The following is a 21,747-nucleotide window of genomic DNA, read 5'->3' on the forward strand; positions in this document are numbered from 1 at the left end:
TGCAAAACTGACATTCATCTACTTCTGCCTTAAAGGGCTTCTTTAAAAAGCTAGTAAACGTCCTAGAGGAAGATGGATCCATCCGTAAACATTAGCTCTGTCATTCCTAATGAAACCACCAAGCTCAGGAGCAGTATATCACTGAATTCAGGAATGTTCAGAGCAAATGGTAAGGCTATTGCCTCCGCCCTTTTTTCTGACCTTCCTAAAGGAGGTCGGGTGACAACACTTGGGACAGAAGGAGCTTTGGCCTCATCTAGAAAGGTGATTGTGTTTTTTAATTCTGTAAGGAGTAGAAATGTTTTTTGTTTTTTTTTAAGAGCCAAAGAATAGTACACGTGCGCATCACAGGTGCAATTTGTGTATGCGCGTGTGAAATAATGCCACCTGTAATAAAATCAATTGCCGATTATGCATTTATGTGGGTTAAAAAAATTGCGTATTAAAATATTAACTATTTTAAGGGGGTATGTTATAGAGTAAGTCCGGCTGTAACTGATCTGCTTTCTCTCCCCGCCCTGGCAGTTACTACCGAGGGGCAGTTGGGGCACTTCTTGTTTACGACATTGCCAAGTACCTCACCTATGAGAATGCAGAGCGTTGGCTGAAAGAACTGCAAGACCACGCGGATACCAATATCGTCATTATGTTGGTGGGGAACAAGAGTGATCTGAGACATCTACGGGCCGTGCCCACCGACGAGGCCAAAAGCTTTGCAGGTATGATCCTTCGCCTATCTTCACTCCTAGGAGCTCAGAGCGGTGTACAGAAGGGTTCTGCGACCCATTTTGTCTTCTCAACCACCCTGTGAGATTGCTTAGGATGAGAGATAATTACCAGCCCAATAATCTTCACGGCTGAGGAGATATTTAAACCCAGATATCCAACATCTTTAGCTGCCACATACCACATCGCACTCATTCTTTGCTCTGATGAGGGAGAAATTTCAGGGTTACCTTGTAGATGCCACACAAAGCTATATACACTTTTTATTCATCACGAGAAGCCAAATTTCTGTGGCCTGTACAATTTAATGCCAATTGTAGTAAATGAGTATATTTTTACTTTGCCACTTGGGGGGGGTGCAGGGCAATTGAGGGCATTTCTGGCTTGCGTTCACACCCCGTTTAGTTACCTGCACCTCTCAGGCCCAGCTGTATTGTGGAGATGATAATAACACTGATTTTGTTAACGGGCACTACTCTGTCCAGAAGAGTGGTATATAAGTACACAGTTATTATTAATATTTTATTATAACTGCAAAATGAGGACTAAAAACTAATTTTCTTAAATAAAATTTAGATTCTCCAGATGCAACAGCAGGAATGTTCAATAAACTGTGAACTAGGGTATGCAAATGCAAATTTGCAAAGATTTGAGAACAAGCCGAAATCCAATACAGAGCTGAAGCAATGCTGAAACAGAGCATAAGCAATTCTAAGCCTGACATATTAAACTACCCAGTAGGATCGTACTTAACACTAGCAGACAGTACGTGGTAGTAGTGTCCGCAGTCCCTATCCCTTTACCAATGCATCTCTTTAAAACCATTTCCTTACAGTACAGCCTTCCTGAATAATTCAGTTTTGAATAGTACTAGCGGAGTGCATCACAGACAGATAAATGTGGGGTGTAAGAGCTTGTGTTGCTAGTGTGCGAGGGAAAGAGAAACAAACTTACACTCAGAGCCTTTGTTTGTTTGTTTGTTTGTTTGTTTGTTTATATATTTGATTTTTAGTCTGCCCTCCCCACAAGGTGGGCTCAGGGCGGAGTACAACATTTCCATAAACAATAAAATATTACATGGATTTCCGGTTTGGGCTTCATGGAGGTCTGACGCAGCTCCATTTGCGGAGCTGACCGGACTGCCGTTTTAAGTGGCCGGCGGGGGAAAAATAGCCCGCGGCCGACTGCTCTCAGGCGGAGAGCAGGCAAAGAACACTCAAGACCCTAGGGTGTGCTAGATCTCGGACGAGGGGGGGCTCTACACAACGGGTCCCCTCCCGATCCTTGAGGTCCCACCCTGCGACGGGTCGGCTACAATCTCTGCGGCAGTTCTGGGGCCAATTCGGCTGGCATAAGACCTACATACCCAAGCTTCGATTGAGGGAAGAAACGGAGAGGAGAAGTTAAAATCAAAACAGCGATTACAACCTGAGAAAAGTGAATGAGAAGGTAAAGATCACTATCTTCTGTTACGGGACAGATTGATTAAAGCAGAGAGGAATAAAAGTAGATTTTCAAACTGCAACAGGCTAACGATAAAGAGGGGAAGACTCGGCAAGAGTTGTATTTGAAAAGAGACTCAGTTTAAAGAAGTTATTAAAGGAATTGGACTATTGTTTTGAATACTTGCGGTTATGGAGCTGTGAGAAAAAGACACCATCGCGAGACCTACTGTGGGAAGTCGGGAGACAGGAAGTGCGTAACAACAATAGAGTTGCTGGAGAGAAGCGGCCCTTGCTGGAGGGCAGGAAGAAGGGAATCGCCATCTTTGAAAGGGGAAGGGTCGCGGCCTCAGCGGAAAAGGAAGTAGGCCATCTTGGATTGCAAAATCATAGAGAAACCATAGAGAAAAGACGCCCAACATTTTGGACTCTTTAAAATTTAATTTTTGTAAGAAGACCGGGACATTTGAAATAAAAGGACATTAAATTTTACGCCACGGAGTTAAGGAAGAGAGCGGACTCGTGGGAGCGAGCCAAAGCAAGCCCCACGATGTCAAAAAAAGAGTGGCAATCGGCAATAGAAAACCTGGATAAAAAACTTTTAGATGTGATTAAAGAACTTAAGGACACGAAATTGGAGTTGATTAAAGAGGTTAAAGAGGTTACACAGACAGTAAAATCGGAGCTGTCAGAAGTGAAAAAAGGTATGGAAACAATACAAAGTGAACTACAAGGAACGCAGCAGAGAGTTAAAACAGTAGAAGACGCGATGGAGAACTTAGCAGACACGCAACAAACAGAGATGAGACTGATGAGGGGGAGAATGTCAGTTGCAGAAACTAAACACATGGAGAAGCAGTTACGTTTTCGTGGCTTGCCAGAAGTGGAAGGAAAATCAGCGCAAGAACAGATGACTGAGGTGTTAGCTGAATACCTGGGGAAGGAGGAGGAGGAAGTTGTGGCTATCCTAGATGTGGCATATCGTGTGAACTCGAGAATTGCAACCCAGAGGAAATTACCAAGAGACGTGATTGTGCAGTTTACGACACGAAATATGAAAGAGAAGATTGTGACAAAACAGTTTCAAGATCCATTGGAGATTGATGGCAAGACGATTATCATAATGAAGGAATTACCCAGGTCAGTGTTATCAGATCGGAAAAAATACAAAGTGCTAATTCAGATCTTGAAGGACATGAAAATCAGGTACAGATGGGAGTTACCAGAAGGTGTGTCCTTTGAGTTTGGAGGGGCCAAAAAGCGCATCAGATCTGAGCGAGAGATGGAGCGATTTATAAGGGACAATGAAAAAGACTTACCAACAAGACTATGAGTATGGAGTGTAAAGTTTTATCTTGGAATGTAAATGGACTAAACTCACCGAATAAGAGAAAAAATATTTTCCACTGGCTATTAAAACAAAAATGTGACATTGTTTGTTTGCAAGAGACCCATATCAGAAAGCAGGATGTAAAATATTTAAAATCAGGAAAATTGGGCAAAGAATTTGTAGCGGCCTCCAATAAAAAAAAAGGGGGAGTGGTGTTGTACATAAAAGAGGAGCTACAGCCAAAATTTGTAATGAAAGATGTGGAAGCCAGATTTATTGCAGTGGAATGTACTTGGGACTTAAAGAGAGTGTTGGTAGTCGGAGTTTATGCACCTAACGGTGCAAAGGAAAGCTTCTTTGAGGATTTGAGGAAGCAACTAGATGATCTTTCATACGACCAGATAATTCTTGCCGGAGACTTCAATGGAGTGACGAACTTGGAATTAGATAAAAAGACAACAACTGCACAAAAGAAAAGAGGACTATTACCAAAGCTTTTTTTTGACTTGATACAACAGGAGACTTTAGAAGATGTATGGAGAAGAGAATATCCTAAAAGTAGACAATTTACTTTTTATTCTGCAAGGCACTGTACACTATCAAGAATTGATATGATCTGGGCCTCAAAAGACTTAGCGTTATGGACTAAGGAGGTAGAAATAATGCCGATGGTAGGCTCAGATCATAATCCAATCATGTGGAAATTAGGGAAAAGGAGAAAAAGGAAAGCATGGAGAATAAATGAGGACTTGCTACAGGAAGGAGAGAGTATGGAGATGTTGAGAAGAGAGACAAAGTTCTTCATACAATACAATGTAAATAAAGAAGTACCAACTGACAAAGTTTGGGACGCTTATAAGGCGGTTATAAGGGGCATACTAATGGACTTAAATGGTAGAGCAAGAAAAAAGAAAGAGGAGAAAAGACAAGAGATTGAGGAGAAAATAAAAGCCAAAGAAATACAGTTAAAAAAGAGACCAGGGAAAAAGAAATTATATCAGGAAATTAAAATACTTCAAGAACAGTTAACAGCAATGAATAATAAGGAATTGGAGTGGAATCTTAAAAGATTGAATCAGAAAGCGTTTGAAGGTGCAAATAAACCTGGGAAGTATTTGGCATGGCAACTGAAGAAGAGAAGGGAAAAGAAAATAATAAATAGAATTTGCGAAGATAATAAAACGTATTTGGAACAGACTACCATTAGTAGAGCCTTTTACAAATTCTACGCTAAGTTGTATAATAAGAAAGAGGTAAATAAAGAGTCAATAGCGTTATATTTGGAGAAAATGAAACTTCCAGTAATTTCAGAAGCTTGGAGAAATAAACTGAACAGTGAAGTAACAGATGAGGAACTAAACAAGGCAATACAATCTGCAAATCTAGGAAAGGCGCCAGGGCCAGATGGACTTACAGCGAAATTTTATAAGGTAATGGCCAATGAACTGGCACCATTCCTAAAAGAGGTGATCAATGGAGTTTTAAAGGACCAGCGGATTCCAGATACCTGGAATGAAGCGAATATATCATTGATCCCCAAAGAAGGCCAAGACTTGACTAATGTGAAAAACTACAGACCTATATCGCTACTTAACAATGATTATAAAATCTTTGCGAAGATACTGGCGGAGAGACTGAAGGGGTGGCTTATGGAAGTCATTGAGGAGGAACAAGCAGGCTTTTTGCCAGACAGACAAATCAGAGACAATTTAAGGACAGTGATTAATGCTATTGAATATTATGACAAGCGTTGTGACAAAGAGGTTGGTTTCTTCTTTGTTGATGCTGAAAAGGCGTTTGATAATTTAAACTGGGACTTTATGTTTGCCACTATGGAAAAGCTACAATTGGGAGAAAGATTCATTAGAGCAATTAAGGAAATTTACAGAGACCAGACTGCAGCAATTGTGGTGAATGATGAAGCGACTAAGAAATTGATTATAAGTAAAGGAACAAGACAAGGTTGCCCGTTGTCTCCACTGCTGTTCATTTTGGTATTGGAGATCCTGATGATACAAATACGACAAGATGAAAAAATTCGAGGAATTAAAATAAAGGACTATTCATATAAGGTCAGAGCATTTGCGGATGACATAATGTTAATTGTAGAAGACCCATTGGAGAACATGCCAAAAGTGATAGATAAGATTAAGGAGTTCGGAGATTTGGCAGGTTTCTATATTAATAAAAAGAAGTCAAAGATACTATGCAAAAATATGACTAAGCAGAAACAACAATTGTTAATGGAAATAACGGATTGTGAAGTAACAAGTAAGGTGAAATATTTGGGAATCGAACTGACTGCTAAGAATATAGACTTATTTAAAAACAACTATGAAAAACTATGGACTCAGATAGAGAGAGATTTGATTAAATGGAACAGACTAAATTTGTCATGGTTGGGAAGGATTGCAGCAGTTAAGATGAATGTGCTACCAAGAGTAATGTTTTTGCTACAGACAATACCAATCATCAGTGACTCTAAGCAATTTGAGAAATGGCAGAGGAAAATATCAGACTTTGTATGGGCAGGCAAGAAGCCTCGAGTGAAAATGAAAGTTTTACAAGATGCAAAGGAAAGAGGCGGAATGCAACTGCCCAATCTAAGACTTTACCATGACGCAATTTGCTTGGTGTGGTTGAAGGAGTGGATGACACTAAAGAATAAGAAATTACTAGCCCTAGAGGGATATAAAAAAATATTTGGATGGCACGCATACTTATGGCATGATAAAGTAAAGGCGAACTCGATGTTCCTGCATCACTATATACGGAGAAGTTTATATATAATCTGGAAGAAGTATAGAATCTATCTGGAAGAAGGAACCCCTTTGTGGGTAGTTCCATATGAGGTGATAGATCCGAGAGCTGTTGATAATGAGCAACAATGTCTAACTTATAAAGAAATAACTAGAACTGAAGAATCTAAACTCAGAATAAAGACTCAGGAGGAACTATCACCTTATTATGATTGGTTCCAGTATAGACAGATTAGAGATTTATATAACTCGGACTCTGTAAAGGGAGGTATACGAACAGAAAACTCGGAACTAGAGCAGACCCTTCTTAAAGAGGACAAGAAAAGAATATCTAAGGTATACCAAGCACTGCTGAAATGGTATACTGAGGATGAAATAGTTAAAGGACAAATGGTGAAATGGGCCATAAATTTCAACAAAGAAATAACAATGGAGGCATGGGAATACTTGTGGAAGACTACAATGAAGACAACGACATGCACTAGTATTAAAGAGAACATTTACAAAATGATTTACCGTTGGTACATGACACCAAAGAAGATTGCGCTAGGGAATTTGAACACTTCTAATAAATGCTGGAAATGCAGGCAGCATGAGGGCTCCCTCTACCACATGTGGTGGACGTGTGAGGTAGCTAGGCAGTACTGGGGGGAAATAATAAGAGAAATGAGTGAGATATTACAATTTCAAATTAATAAGAACCCAGAACTCCTGCTACTAAACTTGGGAATGGAGGGAATTCCAGCCCATCATAGGACGTTGATATTTTACATGACGGCAGCAGCTAGACTTTTGTATGCGCAAAAATGGAAAATACAAGAAGTGCCAACTATTGAAGATTGGATCCACAAATTGCTGTATATGGCAGAAATGGACAAAATGACAAGAAAATTGAGAAACCTGGACTCAGGACAGTTTAACACAGACTGGGAGAAGCTGAAACAATATTTGGAGAAGAAATGGGAGGTGGGAGGAGAACTGTGGCAGTTTGAGAACTACTGAAGTACAATAAAATGTAGAGGGGGTGACTTTACCGGGGAGGAGAAGAGGTAAAAGAGAATTTCTAAGCAGTTATGATATTAGATTGATATATATAGAATAATAAATAGAATATTGATAGAAAATAATTAATCATAAGGGTTAACTATAAGGATTGATTAACTAATAATATTTTCTTTTTGATTCCGTACAGTGTACCAAACTGAATATGTTTATTTGAAGTTGTATATGAGTCAAATTGATTGATATCATATATAGACTTATGACTGAAGGGGAATAGAAATACTAATGTAAACAAATATAACTAAAATAGAAAGAAGAAGATAGAATGAATAACATATAGAGTATAAGTTAAACTGGTTGATTTATATGAATGTATGGTTTACATAGTTTATGATATATAGAAATATTTGAAAGTGAAATAATGAAAAATGGGATAAATTGTTTATCCATTATGGAAAATGGGACTCATAGTCAGGGTACAGAGTATTAAAAATAGTTAAAGAAGTATTGCTTAGAATAAAGGGAGAATATATATTTGTTAGATAGAGGAGATTAAAAGGAGTAAGGGAAAAGGGACAAAGGGTTGGAAAACTGTTGGAAGTCAACAAAAAGGGGGAGGAAAGGGAGGGGGTTAGAAATTGGGAAATGGGAATATTGACTGTAATGTGTAAACATTTGATCCTAACCCAATAAAAAATTTTTCAAAAAAAAAAACAATAAAATATTACATTTAAACATTATATAAATAGGCATCAAAACATATCATACAATAAAACATCCTCCTCAGATGGCGACAATAGTATAATATCCATAAAGTTCTGCGTTTCAGTCTGGCCTGTAGGCTCACATACAGGGTGGTGGGCTGGTGTTTTATATTTTGTTTTATTTTATATTTTATGTTTTATGTGGCCAGCGGGGTCCAGCCTAGCCTTCACCATATGCCTGGCAGAACATCTCTGTCTCACAGGCCCGGCGGAAAGATAACAAATCCTGCCGGGCCCTAGTGTCATCAGACAGAGAGTTACACCAGGTCGGTGCCAGGAACAAAAAGGCCCTGGCTCTAGTCACGGCCAGGCAGGCCTCCCTTGAGCCAAGGACCACTAAAAGTTGCTTATTTGTTGAACGAAGCATCCTCTGGGACACATACAGGGAGAGGTGGTCCCGTAGATATGCTGGGCCCAGCATATCTATGGACTCCGCACTCAACTGGTAACTAATGCAGCTGGCGAAGTATAGATGTTATGTGTTCCCCAATCAGGACCCTTGCAATTACTCGCACAGCCGTATTTTGGACCAACTGTAGTTTCCGGATCAGGTCCAGGGGAAGCCCTGCGTAGAGCGAGTTACAGTAGTCTAATCTGGAGGTGACTGTTGCTTGGATCACTGCAGTTAGGTTGTGGGTCGACAGGTAGGGGACAAGCTGCCAGGCCTGTCTTAGATAGAAAAATGAGGTCTGGGCAACCACTGTGACCTGTGCCTCCATAGACAGGGAGGCATCCAGGATCACCCCCAGGCTCCTCACTCTCGAAACTGGCGCAAGTGGCGCCCCATCAAGAGCAAGGAGTCGGAGTCCCGTACCCATGGGCCCACATGCAGGACTTCGGCTTCGTAGGATTTAATGTCAATCGATTCTGCTTCAACCACCCAGTCACAGCCTCAAAGGCACGCTCCAAGACATCTGGGGTCAAGTCGGGCCAGCCGTCCATCATCAGATACAGTTGGGTGTCATCAGCATATTGATGACACCCAAGACCGAAACTCCGCAGCAGCTGGGTGAGAGGGCGCATATAGAAGTTAAACAGTAGTGGGGAGAGTGTTGCCCCCTGGGGGACGCCGCACACCAACAGGTGGTGGGATGACAATTTCTCCCCAAGCGCCACCCTCTGTCCCTGACCGTGGAGAAAAGAGACAAGCCACTGTCAAGCAGTCCCTCGTATCCCCACATTGGCGAAGTTTAAGCTTTAGAAGAGGAAATAAGAGTTCCTTATTGTGTGAACTCCATCCATGATAGGAGAGATGAGAGAGAGATCCCTAGCTAGCTAGCTAGTCTAACGGCCAAGCTACAAGCGATGAATGACACTTGAACAGCAAGTGAACAGACTCACGTGTATTCCTCCCTGTTCACTTGTGCTCCACTTGTGATCGAGTGGAGTGCAAGTGGAGTGCAAGTGAACAGGGAGGAATACATGTGAGTCTGTTCACTTGCCGTTCAAGTGTCATTTGTCACTTGTAGCTTGGCCCTAAGTTTGCCAGTGGATGGTGGGATGGGAGATCCTGCATCCATGGTGCAAGATGGAAAGTTGAGTGTGTTAGACGTTACTGATCTTGATAGTCCAGTAGTTTAACTTACTAGAAGGCAGGTTCATGTGTATGTGTCTGAGCATGTACAGAGTGCCTTTTTTCTCGCCATTCAGTAAAACCCGGTAGGTCCTTGTGGGTCACCTGATATAGGAGAGCTTACAGAGGATAGTGTCGTTTTAGTACAGCTTTGATGTAATTGCTTCTTGAGACTTAAGTGCGGAAGTGTCAGGAAATAAGTCATGCCCAAGTAGAGACGTGCGGATAAGCTCTGACCGAATTTCTCTCTGCTCCTGGCACAGAAAAGAATGGCTTGTCCTTCATAGAAACATCGGCTCTAGATTCCACCAATGTGGAGACTGCCTTTCATAACATCCTCACAGGTAAGTTCCCCCACATGCGCATGTCCTTTTCTGCATTACTGGGTAAACTCTAGTTATGCTCAAAAAAGGGGGTGGGAGGTTAGGGCATGGCCTGCCTGTGATGGGCCACCTACTACTTACTTGGGTTCTTAAACATAACCAGGGCTTTTTTTCATCTGGAACGTGGTGGAGCAGAGTTCCGGAACCTCTTGAAAATGGTCACATGGCTGGTGGCCACGCCCCCTGATCTCCAGACCGAGGGGAGTTGAGATTGCCCTCCGTGCCGCGGAGCAGCGCAGAGGGCAATCTCAACTCCCCTCTGTCTGGAGATCAGGGGGCGGGGCCACCAGCCATGTGACCATTTTCTCCGAGGGCAACCCACTGAGTTCCACCGCCTCTTTTCGCAGAAAAAAAGCCCTGAACATAACTGTAGATGTTACTTAACACTAGTTATGGGCATAGCCCTTTATAGTAACACAATCGAGGCTAGGCCGCTGCCCTGAGAATTTACAATCTAAAATTCAATATGGGGGAGGTGACAGAGGGAAAAGAAGATGGGGAGGAGACATATGCCTTCAACTTTAGTTATACGTACTGAAGCTTAATTTCTGTGGAATTTGAGAAGAGTCCTCAGGTGGCAACTTTCTGGCCTATTTTAGCTTGATGACTGGGCTTTTCTGCCGGCTCAGCTTATTCCTGGTTTCCTTAGCAGTATTATTCCTTAGCAGATACCCAAGTACTGAAATCGGTTTGGGTATCATTCTTCATGCCTGCCCTCCCTTTGCATTTTGACAGTTGCTTTCTTCCTCACGTGCCTTTAAATAATCAGGCGTTTCAAGAGAGCGTGCTGTCATCGTTAGTGACATCACAGCTCACCCACATCCTTTTAATTGTTCGTGTATGCTTATGTTGCTATGTTGATATAAGGGCTGTTTGTTTTTTAAAAAGCTAGAAAATGAACATACTGCCCATCTTTACATGGGGAAGTTTAAAAGGGAAGCCGCTCCACTACTCATACCTAATCCCCCTGCCTTGGTCCAAACCGGACAGCCACACCTGGTCTGGCCCAGAGCCAGGAGGCAGAGGCTGACACTGGCAGGGCAAACCAAACTCTGTTAGAATGGAGTCCAGAACAGCAGAAGCTATGTGCTTTTCAAACTGCACTGCTTTTTCTGGCACCAGAAGTGGTCTTCCTAGGGTTGCCAGCTCCAAGTTGGGAAATTCCTGGAGATCTGGAGGATGAAACCTGGAGAAACCTTGAGAAAGTGTGGTTTGGGGAGGGAAAAGACCTCAGCATGGCATAATTCCATAGAGTCCACCCCCAAAGTAGCCATTTTCTCCAGGTGAACGGATCTCTGTGGCCTGGAGACAAGTTGTAATTCCGGGAGATCTCCAGCCACAACCGGGAGGCTAAAACCAAAATTAGGGCACACCGGATAAAGATAGAAACCACAAACAGACCAATTACCGGTGTAAAAGAACTACAAGGTTCTACACTAGGGCTGCCAGACCCCCGGTGGGGGCGGGGGATCCCCTGCCCCCGCCATCCCACCCCGCCCCCACTTACCTGGCCAGCAGGGGGGCGCGCACCTTCCATACGCGCCCCCCTGCGGTGCTGCATGCCCCCGCGCACAGCAGCCCCAGGATCAGGCCTGTTTTGGCCTGGATCGGGGCCCCTGTGGAGCGCAGGAGCGTTCCTGCGCTCCGCAGGGGCCCCTAACGGGCCCAATCCGCGCCAAAACAGGCCCAATCCGCGCCCGTTTTGGCACGGATCTGGTCTGTTTTGGTGCTGATTGGGCCCATTGTGGGCCCCTGTGGAGCGCAGGAATGCTCCCACGCTCCACAGGGGTCCAAAATGGGCCCGATCCATGCCAAAATGGGCGCGGATTGGGCCCGTTTTGGCACGGATTGGGCCCGTTGTGGGCCCCTGTGGGGTGTGGGAGCATTCCTGTGATCCGCAGGGGCCCACAACGGGCCCGATCAGCGCCCAAACGGGGGCTGCGTGATGATGTCACTCCCAGAAGTGACATCATCACACTTGCAGGAGTGCGCGCGCGCTCTGCACGTGCGCACACGAGCTCCTCCAAGGTAAGAGTCAGGCCCCAGTCTCCCGCTGGGAGATCGAGGGGGCCTGGCAACCCTATTCTATACTCTACTTATGGAAATTATCTATTTGTACTCTTATAAAGTGCAAAGTGCTCTTAGTGTACAACCAATAAATAACAATCAATTTCACAAATATAGTACAAACATATATAACTGAGTCCAACTTGTAAGGTACAGCAGTTCATGAGTATAGGGAAGAATTGCAGTATATGTAGCACAATTGCCAATTGGCCTAGGAGGTTACCAGATCCCCTTACCTTCTCAGCGGGAGAGGGGGGGCAGCACTCACATTGTCTTCACTTCTTGTGTGCACGCTCCCACGCCTGTGCAATGACGGCACTTCGAGATGTGACATCATCATGCAGGCGCAGGAGCACCTGCACGATGCAGGCTTTGCAGCAGGCGGATTTGGGCCCTAAACGGCCCTGACTCAGCCCTTTTGGGGCCCAAATCAGCCTGCTGCGAAGTGCAGGAGTTCTCTTGGGGCAGTGCAATGATGGGTGGTGGGGGTGGAGATTCCTCACCCCCACCAGGTGGACCTAGGATCCCTAATTCACAGCAGAGCTGGCCTGACCTAGGCAGCCGGAGGCAGAGATAGGCTGACCAGATCTCACACTATAGCAGGAGACCTCCAGCTTTTACAGAGTTCATACTCAGCTCTTCTAATGGGAGCAAAATGGGATTAAATCATACAGTGTGGGTGAATCCTAGAGCAGTGCCCCTGACATCATGGCATCACTGGCTGGCATGACACCAGTGCACTTGCTCCCATCCCCCAATTCCTGCTGGGGGTTGCCGGAGATGCAGCTGGCAACCCTAGGCATACAGCTGCCCGTGCCCCAGTGCGCAATCCCCTGTCCCAACCTCTTGTTTCCCACCACTGCTTGGAGTGGTGGCAAGAGAAACATCTTTTAAAACAGCCAATGGGCCCTAAGGTGTGATGCAGCTTCTAGAAAAACCCTGGAAGTGATGTCATACCTCTTGAGGAATAATCAGAAACTCTATGGTTTTACTATTGAGCTTCTGGAGGCTCCTAGAGAGGTGTGATGTCACTTCTGGCTTTTCCCAGGTACTGACATCATGCCATTGTTCACGGCCATCTCCCCATGCCATCGTTCCTAGACCTGGCAACCCTACCTTGGCAGGAGGGTGCCAAATATCCCCTGTTGCTGTTTTGTCCAACTACAGTACTCCTGGGCCCAGTGTATCTTGCATGTAGCCTGCTCCTTCCCTAGAGTTGCCAGCTCCAAGTTGAGAAATTCCTGGAGATCTAGGGGGTGAAACCTGGAGAAAGTGGGGTTTGGGGAGGGAAAGGACCTTGGCATGGCATAGTTCCATAGAGTCCACCCCCAAAAGTAGCCATTTTCTCCAGGTGATCTCTATGGCCTGGAGACCAGTTTGCAATTCCAGGAGATCTCCAGCCACTACCTGGAGGCTGGCAACCTGACCCTTCCCCTTTCCTTTATCATGAGGGCGAGCCCTCTTCCTTGTTCTCCTTCTCTCTCCTGCCTCTCCATGGTGCAGTGGTGGATGAAGAGAGCAGGTGGTGGCCTGCAGCACTGGGTGAGACAGGTGGGTGGTGGCCTTGATTCATAGGGTCCCCTCCCAATATCTCACACTAGGCTTTCTCTAATGAGTCCTTGCAAGTCCAGCCGGAATGACTCAGAGCTACAGCAGAAGGCCGGGCATCCCTAATTAATCCCAATGTAAAATTAAGCAGAAACAGCCCAGCATGCAACTTCCAAAGGAGCAGCATGGTGGCCAATGTGGTTTGGCCTCCTGGCTTTTGCTTCATGCCAGTATCTTAATTACAACCACATCTGGGCTTGGGTCCACCAGAATACTTCTGCGCATGGAACAATTTCTGCCTCTGTCTCCCCTCCCCCTCCCAGCTGTAGCCCCAAATACTCCCCAGATGCTGTTCCTGGGAGTTCTCAGATTTTGGACAGGCATTTTTAGCTGCAACAGGAGCAGGAAGGCAAGAATGTCCACACTCCACAGGTGGAAATTGTTCCATGCATGGGAACACTCCAGTGGGAAGTCCCTGTCTCCACAATGGGCTGACTCTTCCCCCATCAGTAGCTTTATATATGTTAGGTGCCATCCAGTTGCTTTTGACCTAGAGCTATCCTCAGAATTAATAACCTCCAAAATGTCCTGTCATTAACAGCTTTGCTCAGGTCTTGCAAACTGAAGGCCGTGGCTTCCTTTGAGTTTGTTCATCTCATGTTGGTTCTTCCTCTTTTCCTACGGCTTTCAGCTTTCCCTAGCGTTATCATCTTTTCCAGTGACAGTTACCTAAAGAAGTGAACTGACCCTACCACAAATTTTGTTACTCTTATAGGTGCTACTAGACTACTGTCTTTTCAAGTGAGTCCTGTCTTCTCATGATGTGATCAAAGTACAATAACCTCAATTTAGTCATTTTAGCTTCTGGGGCTTAATTTGATCTAGAATTCACTTACGTGTCATTTGGCGGTTCATGGTCTCCATAAAACTCTCCTCCAACACTGCATTACAATAGAGAGGGTGGGATCCCCCGCTCTAGGGTTGCCAGCTCTAAGTTGGGAAATTCCTGGAGATCTGGGGGTGAAACCTGGAGAAAGTGGGGTTTAGGGAGGGAAAGGACCTTGGCGTGGTATAATTCCCTAGAGTCCACCCCCCAAAAGTAGCCATTTTCTCCAGGTACGCTGATCTCTGTAGCCTGGAGACCAGCTGTAATTCTGGAAGATCTCCAGCTACTACCTGGAGGCTGGCAACCCTACCCCGCTCCCACCCTCCACCCACCTGCCACCACTCACATGACCGGCAGGGGAGAAAGGTGGGGGAACGGGCCTCCTGGGTGCACTCTCAAAGCAGCACAATGATGTCACTCCCACGAGTGATGTCATCGTGCCACACCAAGAGCATTCCCACACTTTGCAATGGGCCGATTTGGGCCCCAAATGGGCCAAATCAAGCCTATATGATGATATCACTTCCTGGAAGGAGCACACAAGGAGCAAAGAGGTGAGCGCCGGGAGGGCAAGGGGACCTGGCAACCCTACATTTTGAATGAATAAATTTTCTTCCCATCAGCTTTCTTCATGGTCCAACTTTCACATCCATATATAGTAATTAGGGTTGCCAGCCTCCAGGTAGTGGCTGGAGATCTCCCGGAATTACAACTGGTCTCCAGGCCACAGAGATCAGTTCACCTGGAGAAAATGGCTACTTTGGGGGGTGGAATCTATGGAATTATGCCATGCCAAGGTCCTTTCCCTCCCCAAACCCTGTTTTCTCCAGGTTTCACCCCCCAGATCTCCAGGAATTTCCCAACTTGGAGCTGGCAACCCTAATAGTAATGGAGAATATTATGCATGACATTAATGAAAATGGGAAGAGCCAGGATCACGCCTTCCAGCACTGTCCCATACCCATGCACATGATCAAAGGCAGGGCCTGTGAGCATATAGAACTGCAAACGTGCAGGTACCTTCATTGCAGTTCAAAACTTTTGAAAAACGGTTTCCCCCACTGTACGGAATGTTCCACTTAAACATGCACAGCCTGCTGGCCTGGTTTAAGTTAACGTTTGGAGGCTTCTCATAGTCCGAGACCCTAAATTGCACCTTAGCTTGGACTTATATCTGGACTGGCTCTGGTAGGCTATATACCAGATTTGGGTTGAATGCTCAGGACTGGCATTAGCAAGCACAGTCCTTCTTTTCCTATGGACTGTATGTGGTTGCATTGTGTGCATGTGACTACTATATTGACTTTACCCATCAGTTCAGCCTCCTCTTTTCTTTTCCTTGTATTTCGTTGTCCTTCAGAAATCTACCGGATTGTATCCCAAAGGCAAATCGCCAGTGGGCAGCCAGAGACCGAATTCAGCCCCAGCAGCACCATTGAACCCATTAAAGTCCTGCCTACTCACCAGGATGTGAGACAAGCACCTTGCTGCCAGAATATATAATCTGCCAGGGTGGTGAGAGGAAGAGCACATTGGGACAGCGCTGAGCCTTCCTCCTCCTCCTGGAATCCATCCCCACTGTGTTACTCTACTTCATATATGTCCTACAGAAACGCACATTGGATCGTGTCCTTCCTCCGTGTTTAACCATTTAGCCTTAGGATGTAGGGCATAGTGATTTGCCTTCTGAGGTAGCAGTTATTTGAAGCTACTCTTTATACCCCTGCAAATATCCAGAGGTTGGCAACTAGAGGCCCTTAGGCTTAATCCTAGCCAAGGAGGATGCCAGTTGGCCCAGCAGAAAATCCCTCTCCCTATACCCTTCTTTCCTTATGGGGCTGTTGGTGTCATGGCCTCAGTCATGATGACCAGTCCTACTGGCCTAAGGCCTGTTCCAGGAAGTCTGACACAATGGAAGATGATAGTGGTTGCTATGCAACCATAAAAATGGCACCTTGTGTTTCCTGATGCAATCTAGAAGCTGTAAGGGGAAAGCAAGTGGTTTTCTGGAGCAGATACCCCCACCTCCCTGCAGAGGTCAGGCACCTTTTTCATGCTGTAGCCTATACACTATCTGCTTTATGTAGGGCCTCCTCTAGCCGTGTTGTGTGCAGACAAATAAGTGGCTGTAGTCCCCCCCCACACACACACACTTTCAAAAAACACGTCCAGGATAAAAGTTTTTGGTGTTTCTTCCACATATCCCAAATACAGAACAATTTAGTTAACTGATGCTCATCTGCCTTCCACGTTGGTCTATAATTCTAAACCCAAACCACTCTGAAACTAAATTCACATTTTCTCATGACTATCCCTGAAGAACCCTAGAAATGGTAGTTTTTGTAAGGGACGCTTAAGTTCAGCTAGCCTTTTTATAGAAACTACAACTCCCAGAGTTCCTTTGAGGGAAGCCAGGGTAAATTGGACCTGTATATACATATATATTTTTAAAAACCCTCTTAACTTTGTAACTTAGTTGTGACCTGTAGTAGCTTGACTCTATTTCTACATAGTAGCCAGTCCATTGGGTATGCTGTAAAGAGGCCAATGTGAGGCGTGTCCAAGGCTTGTCTCCCTAGCAGGCCACAAATCTTGGCTGCCACGAATCTCGGCTGCCCCTACACTCGGGAGTCAAAATGCCTTGAAGTGACAAGGCCAGTTGAAATTGTCCAGCTTGTTTCAAAGCATTTAATCTTCTGGGTGTGCCTGCTTTCTAAAAACTCAACTTGCTAATCAGGTCTGGCTGGGTGCACACATTTTAGTGGCTCACAGGTGACTTAGTAGCCAGTTCTCCCCTTTCATAATTCAGCCAAACCTCTACAGCACACTCTTCCTTACTTCATATTGGTGGATTCAATGTGGATTCAAATGGCTTTTATTAAGTTCTGGCAAATAAGTTTGTCTCCCCCATGCCCTCCACTCCTTTGTTGAAGATAAATTTGGAGATTCTCACTATGTCATATACAAGTTGGCACACGATAAAGACACAGGCCTTTTTCTGGAAAGGAGAAGCCAGAAGCCACAAAAAGAAAACCCCCTTTAAGCACCTTACCCTCCCTGCTGTTTGGTTTATGGCTTTGCTTCACCGACATCCTTGGGCAATCCTTGGAGGGTAGAGAAAGAATGAATAGGCCTCAGCATTCTCCAGTGGGCTTTGTCGCCTTGCTAGAGTCACCAGCCGGTAAAGAAGGGCAGTTGTTGAGGGACAAAGAATAAAGCATCATGTTTAATGGCGTTGTCACACTTTTGTTCCAACAGCAGCCTTCCTGTAAATAATAATTTTAATGTCTAGAATGGCCTTCCCTCATTGTTATAATGGAATTGTGCATGTTGTGTGTTTGGCAGACATTAAAGTGTTTAAATTAAAAAAAAAAACTATATATTGACTTTGGAAAGTTCTGGTATTGATGTGGGGGAGAATCCTAAGCTTCAAAGCATAAACTTTCTGGGCATTACAACACTGGGCCTCCCTAGAGAAGCACAGACCACCTGGTTGTGATGAGACATTGTTCCTTGCCCCCAAGACCAGCATGATGCAGTGGGGCGTGGTGCAGTCGGACATTATAGGACACACAGAAGCAGCATGGACACACAGTGGAGTATCTGACGATCCCAATTAGACATCTTGATGGCTCAGGATGATACTTGGATTCACAGGTGTGCCTGTTCCACTGGTGGCAGGGAAATATGAGTGAGGGCAGGTAAACCCTGCCTCTTCCATTTCTTGCTGTACTCCATCTCAGTATTTTTCTCCCTGTTTGCTCACTGATACATCCTCTGTTTTAAGAACCAAAAACATGCAGGTTCTTTTCATTACAGCTAGGCTAAAAAAAAAGTAATTGCTACTAAAATGTTTCTCACCAGTATGTGCAACGGCAAGCGATGTGCCTTGCATACTTTTAACGTGTGTGCATTTATCCGCATATGTCCCGAGAGGCATCCATCCACCCACACAAAAGGACGAAGCTAAACTGTGCAGGATAACAACGCTAGCAACTAGCTCTAAAAATTTCCAGCAAGGCATGTCTGGCTCCCCCACCCCATTAGGAAAATTGTTTTGTCAGGGACGTTTGGAATGTATAATGCCAGCAAGGCAGCTAAGGTTTTCTGTTTGTATTTACTTAGTTCAAAAACTTTTATGCTGTCTCTCCAGGAATCTTCTCAAGATAGCTTGCAAATTAAAAAATAATAGCAAAGCATTAAAAGATGTTAATTAAAGTCCAGCATTAAAAACCCAGCCCAGTATAAAGACATGCATTATAAAAACAGACCTCTGTGCTTCAAATCAGTTTCCAGACAAAAATAGTGGTAAAAGATCAATCCTTTAATTAAAAGCCTGGGTGAACAGAAATGCTTTGGTCTGGTGCCTAAAAGAGAGCCATATAGGTGCCAAGTGAGCCTCAAGGGGAAGGACATTCCATAAGCAAGGTGTCACTAATGAATTAGCCCTGTCTCTGGTTGCCACTTTGCCTAGTAGGGGTGCCTAGGGGTGCTGACATCATTCCCCATACACCCAGAAGTGATGCCTGTGTGTCACTGGGGACACTAGCATTTGGGCAAAACTCTATGGTTTAACCATAGAGTTTTGTGTAAATACTAGAGCATCCCCAGCAATGCGTTGATGTCAGTTCCAGGAGCACAAGGAGTGATGTCAGTGAGAAGGGATGCTGCCTTCCCCCATTTTCCTCCCATTGGCCAACTGAGCATCAGCAGGAAGGGCCCACTGGTGGCGGGGGATCCTCTGCTGCTAGCAGGAATCAACAGCCCTACACTCACCTCACCTCTGAAGACAAGGACACAGAAAGCAGGGCTTGTGAGGGAGATCTTAAGTGGTGGGCTGGACAATATGGGGTCCCCCAGTTATTCAGTCTGGGTTGTTAATGGGATTGTGTAAAAAAAATCTCCTTGTATAGATTCTTTCTAGTTCACTTCAGCAGATGAGTTGCTGATGGCTTGAGTGAGCCAGTCTGTCAGATATGTCTTTTACCTGTCAAAGCCCCTTCACCTGCTTGGCCTCTTGGAAGCACCACAATGGCATCAAAAGTACTTCAGAAGCAGGGAAGTGCCCGTCTTGTTACTATGTCCTGAAAAAAGAATTGCTGTTCAAGAGTCAAACCACAAGGTGGAGGTATTTTGCAACTTTTCTGAGAGGACTAGGGAAGGAGCACCTTAATCTTAAAGGAGTGACCTGTCAAGGGAAGTTCTTGTGTCCCAGGTTTTCCTCTAATATTCCAGCTTTCTCACCCACCCCTTTTTATAGTTTCACCCACTACCCATTTTCAGATCTCCAAAGATGCCTGCAGGCTTGAAAAGGTTGGGGACTCCTCTTAATAACATTCGATTTATATACTACCCTTCAGTCAACTTTATGCCCACTCAGAATGGTTTACAAAGTGGGTTATAATTATCTCATGACAATCACCTTGTGAAATGGGTGGGGCTGAGAGAGCTCCAAGAAACTGTGATCGACCCAAGGTCACCCAGCTGGCTTCAAGTGGAGGAGTGAGGAATCAAACCTGGTTCTCTAGATTAGAGTCCTGCTGCTCTTAACCACTACACCATGAACCTTACTTAGGTGGATAGCCATGTTGGTTAGTAGTAGAACAGCAGGATTTTCATCCAGTGGCATTGTAGCATGGAGCCAGGATTCTGTTGGTGAAAAGCTGCCCAAAGCTTCATAGTTACAAACCCCAGCAGAAGGCTAGGAATTTCCTTTAAAAGATAATATTAACTGGGTATGTCCCTTTATCGTCTGCAGCTGTCCCTCTCTCCATGTGCAGTGTGTGATTTTTCTCTTCGTACATTAAAAAGGCCCTGACCTGGACAGCCCAGGTAAACCTGATCTTGTCAGATCTCAGAAGCTAAGCAAGGTTGGTCTTGGTTAGTAATTGGATGGGAGACCTCCAACGAAGACTAGGGTTGCAGAGGCAGGCAACGGCAAACCACCTCTGTTAGTCTCTTGCCATGAAAACCCCACCAGGAGTCAACATAAGTCAGCTATGACTTGATGGCAATCTCCACCACCACACCAAGTAGCCATGATGAGTCTCAAGGGAGGAAATGTTAGAAGGCAGGACTTCCAGGCAATTTGGGGTCCTAAATGTTTCTGGGTTCTATAAAAGAACTCCTGACACCAGTGGTTGGTGGAAAGGCTAATGAAAAGAGATCAGTTTACCTCTGTTCTGCAAGGCTTTTCTGGCTGTCTCTTGGTTGGCTGTTTATTTTTATGAACGAGCAGCATTTCCAGGTAAACCGCCAACCCTCCGGCTTCGACTGTGACTTTAATGCTTCTTCCTGCCTTTTACATTCCTGGAACTGCCCTGTTTTTCAGTCATTATTTGTCAGATCTTCTGAGCTGTGTTACCAGCATCACCCATCTATATTTACAAGGTGAGATCAGCCTGAAAAAGATTGGGATGAGGGAGGAAAGGGGGGGGCGGTGGTAGGCTGGTATTTCCACAAGCTGTGGTTATGACATTTCTGAGGAAGACTAATGGATGGGGGCTGGTTGGGGGAGGAGACGGAGGCTGCTTCCACACGAGGGTGATGCTCGTTTTGGGATGCAAAGGCATTCACAGCGGTAACAGGGCTGCTGCGATCCCACCTCACACCTGCCACCCCTCCCATTAGGCTTTTTGCTCTTTCTTTTGTAACGAGTATACCACTATTGTATATTAACGCTACAGTGGTATACCTACTAATAATTTTTGAAAGCTTGGCCAAAAAAAAAATGCTGGTGGAGACATCTGCACCTTCCCTGTTCCTGCTTTGAGTGTGATCTTTTAGGTGATCTTTTAGGGAAGATTATACCAAAGTAGATCTGGGAGAGGGAAAACCCAGAAAAGGAGGGGCATCTAGAGGACGGGAGCACAGAGGAAGCCACCAAAGAAGAGGAGATTGTGGTTATGAAAGCCTTTATGTTGAAAGCCTTTATGTTGTCTTTCACCACATCAGACCACTGGTCCACTAAATTCAATAGGGTCTCCTCTGTCTCAGACAGAGTATTGTTTTGTAGATCCTTTTAACTAGAAACTAGAACACCAATCCGAGCACACATTCATCCTGTGCTGTGCCAGCTGCACTGGCTCCCAGTGGAGTTCTGGATCCGGTTCAAGGTGTTAACCCTGGTGTTTAAACCCTTCATGGACTGGGACCTGCATACCTGTGGGACCGCCTCTTCCATTACATCTCCTGCAGGGTGTTGCGCTCTGCAGACAAGCAACTCCTAGTGGTCCCCGGCTCGAAGGACATCCGTCTGGCCTCAACC

At 45.0% G+C, this 21,747-nt stretch overlaps 1 protein-coding gene across 4 annotated transcripts in view; it reads left to right on the top strand.

Moving 5' to 3' along the window:
* The window catches only part of LOC129338134 (ras-related protein Rab-11A-like), a 42,476-nt gene that overhangs the window by 16,248 nt on the left and 4,481 nt on the right, over positions 1-21,747 (top strand). For 3 of the 4 annotated variants that reach the window (XM_054992190.1, XM_054992192.1, XM_054992200.1), the window contains exons 3-4: positions 526-719; positions 9,860-9,940. In XM_054992190.1, coding sequence (XP_054848165.1) covers positions 526-719; positions 9,860-9,940 — 275 coding nt within the window. Of the gene's footprint in view, positions 1-525; positions 720-9,859; positions 9,941-15,840; positions 17,847-21,747 lie in introns of those variants that run through there. The other variant, XM_054992191.1, reaches the window with a different exon arrangement.

This window comes from Eublepharis macularius, chromosome 1, assembly GCF_028583425.1.
Source record: "Eublepharis macularius isolate TG4126 chromosome 1, MPM_Emac_v1.0, whole genome shotgun sequence".
Lineage (NCBI taxonomy): Eukaryota > Metazoa > Chordata > Lepidosauria > Squamata > Eublepharidae > Eublepharis > Eublepharis macularius.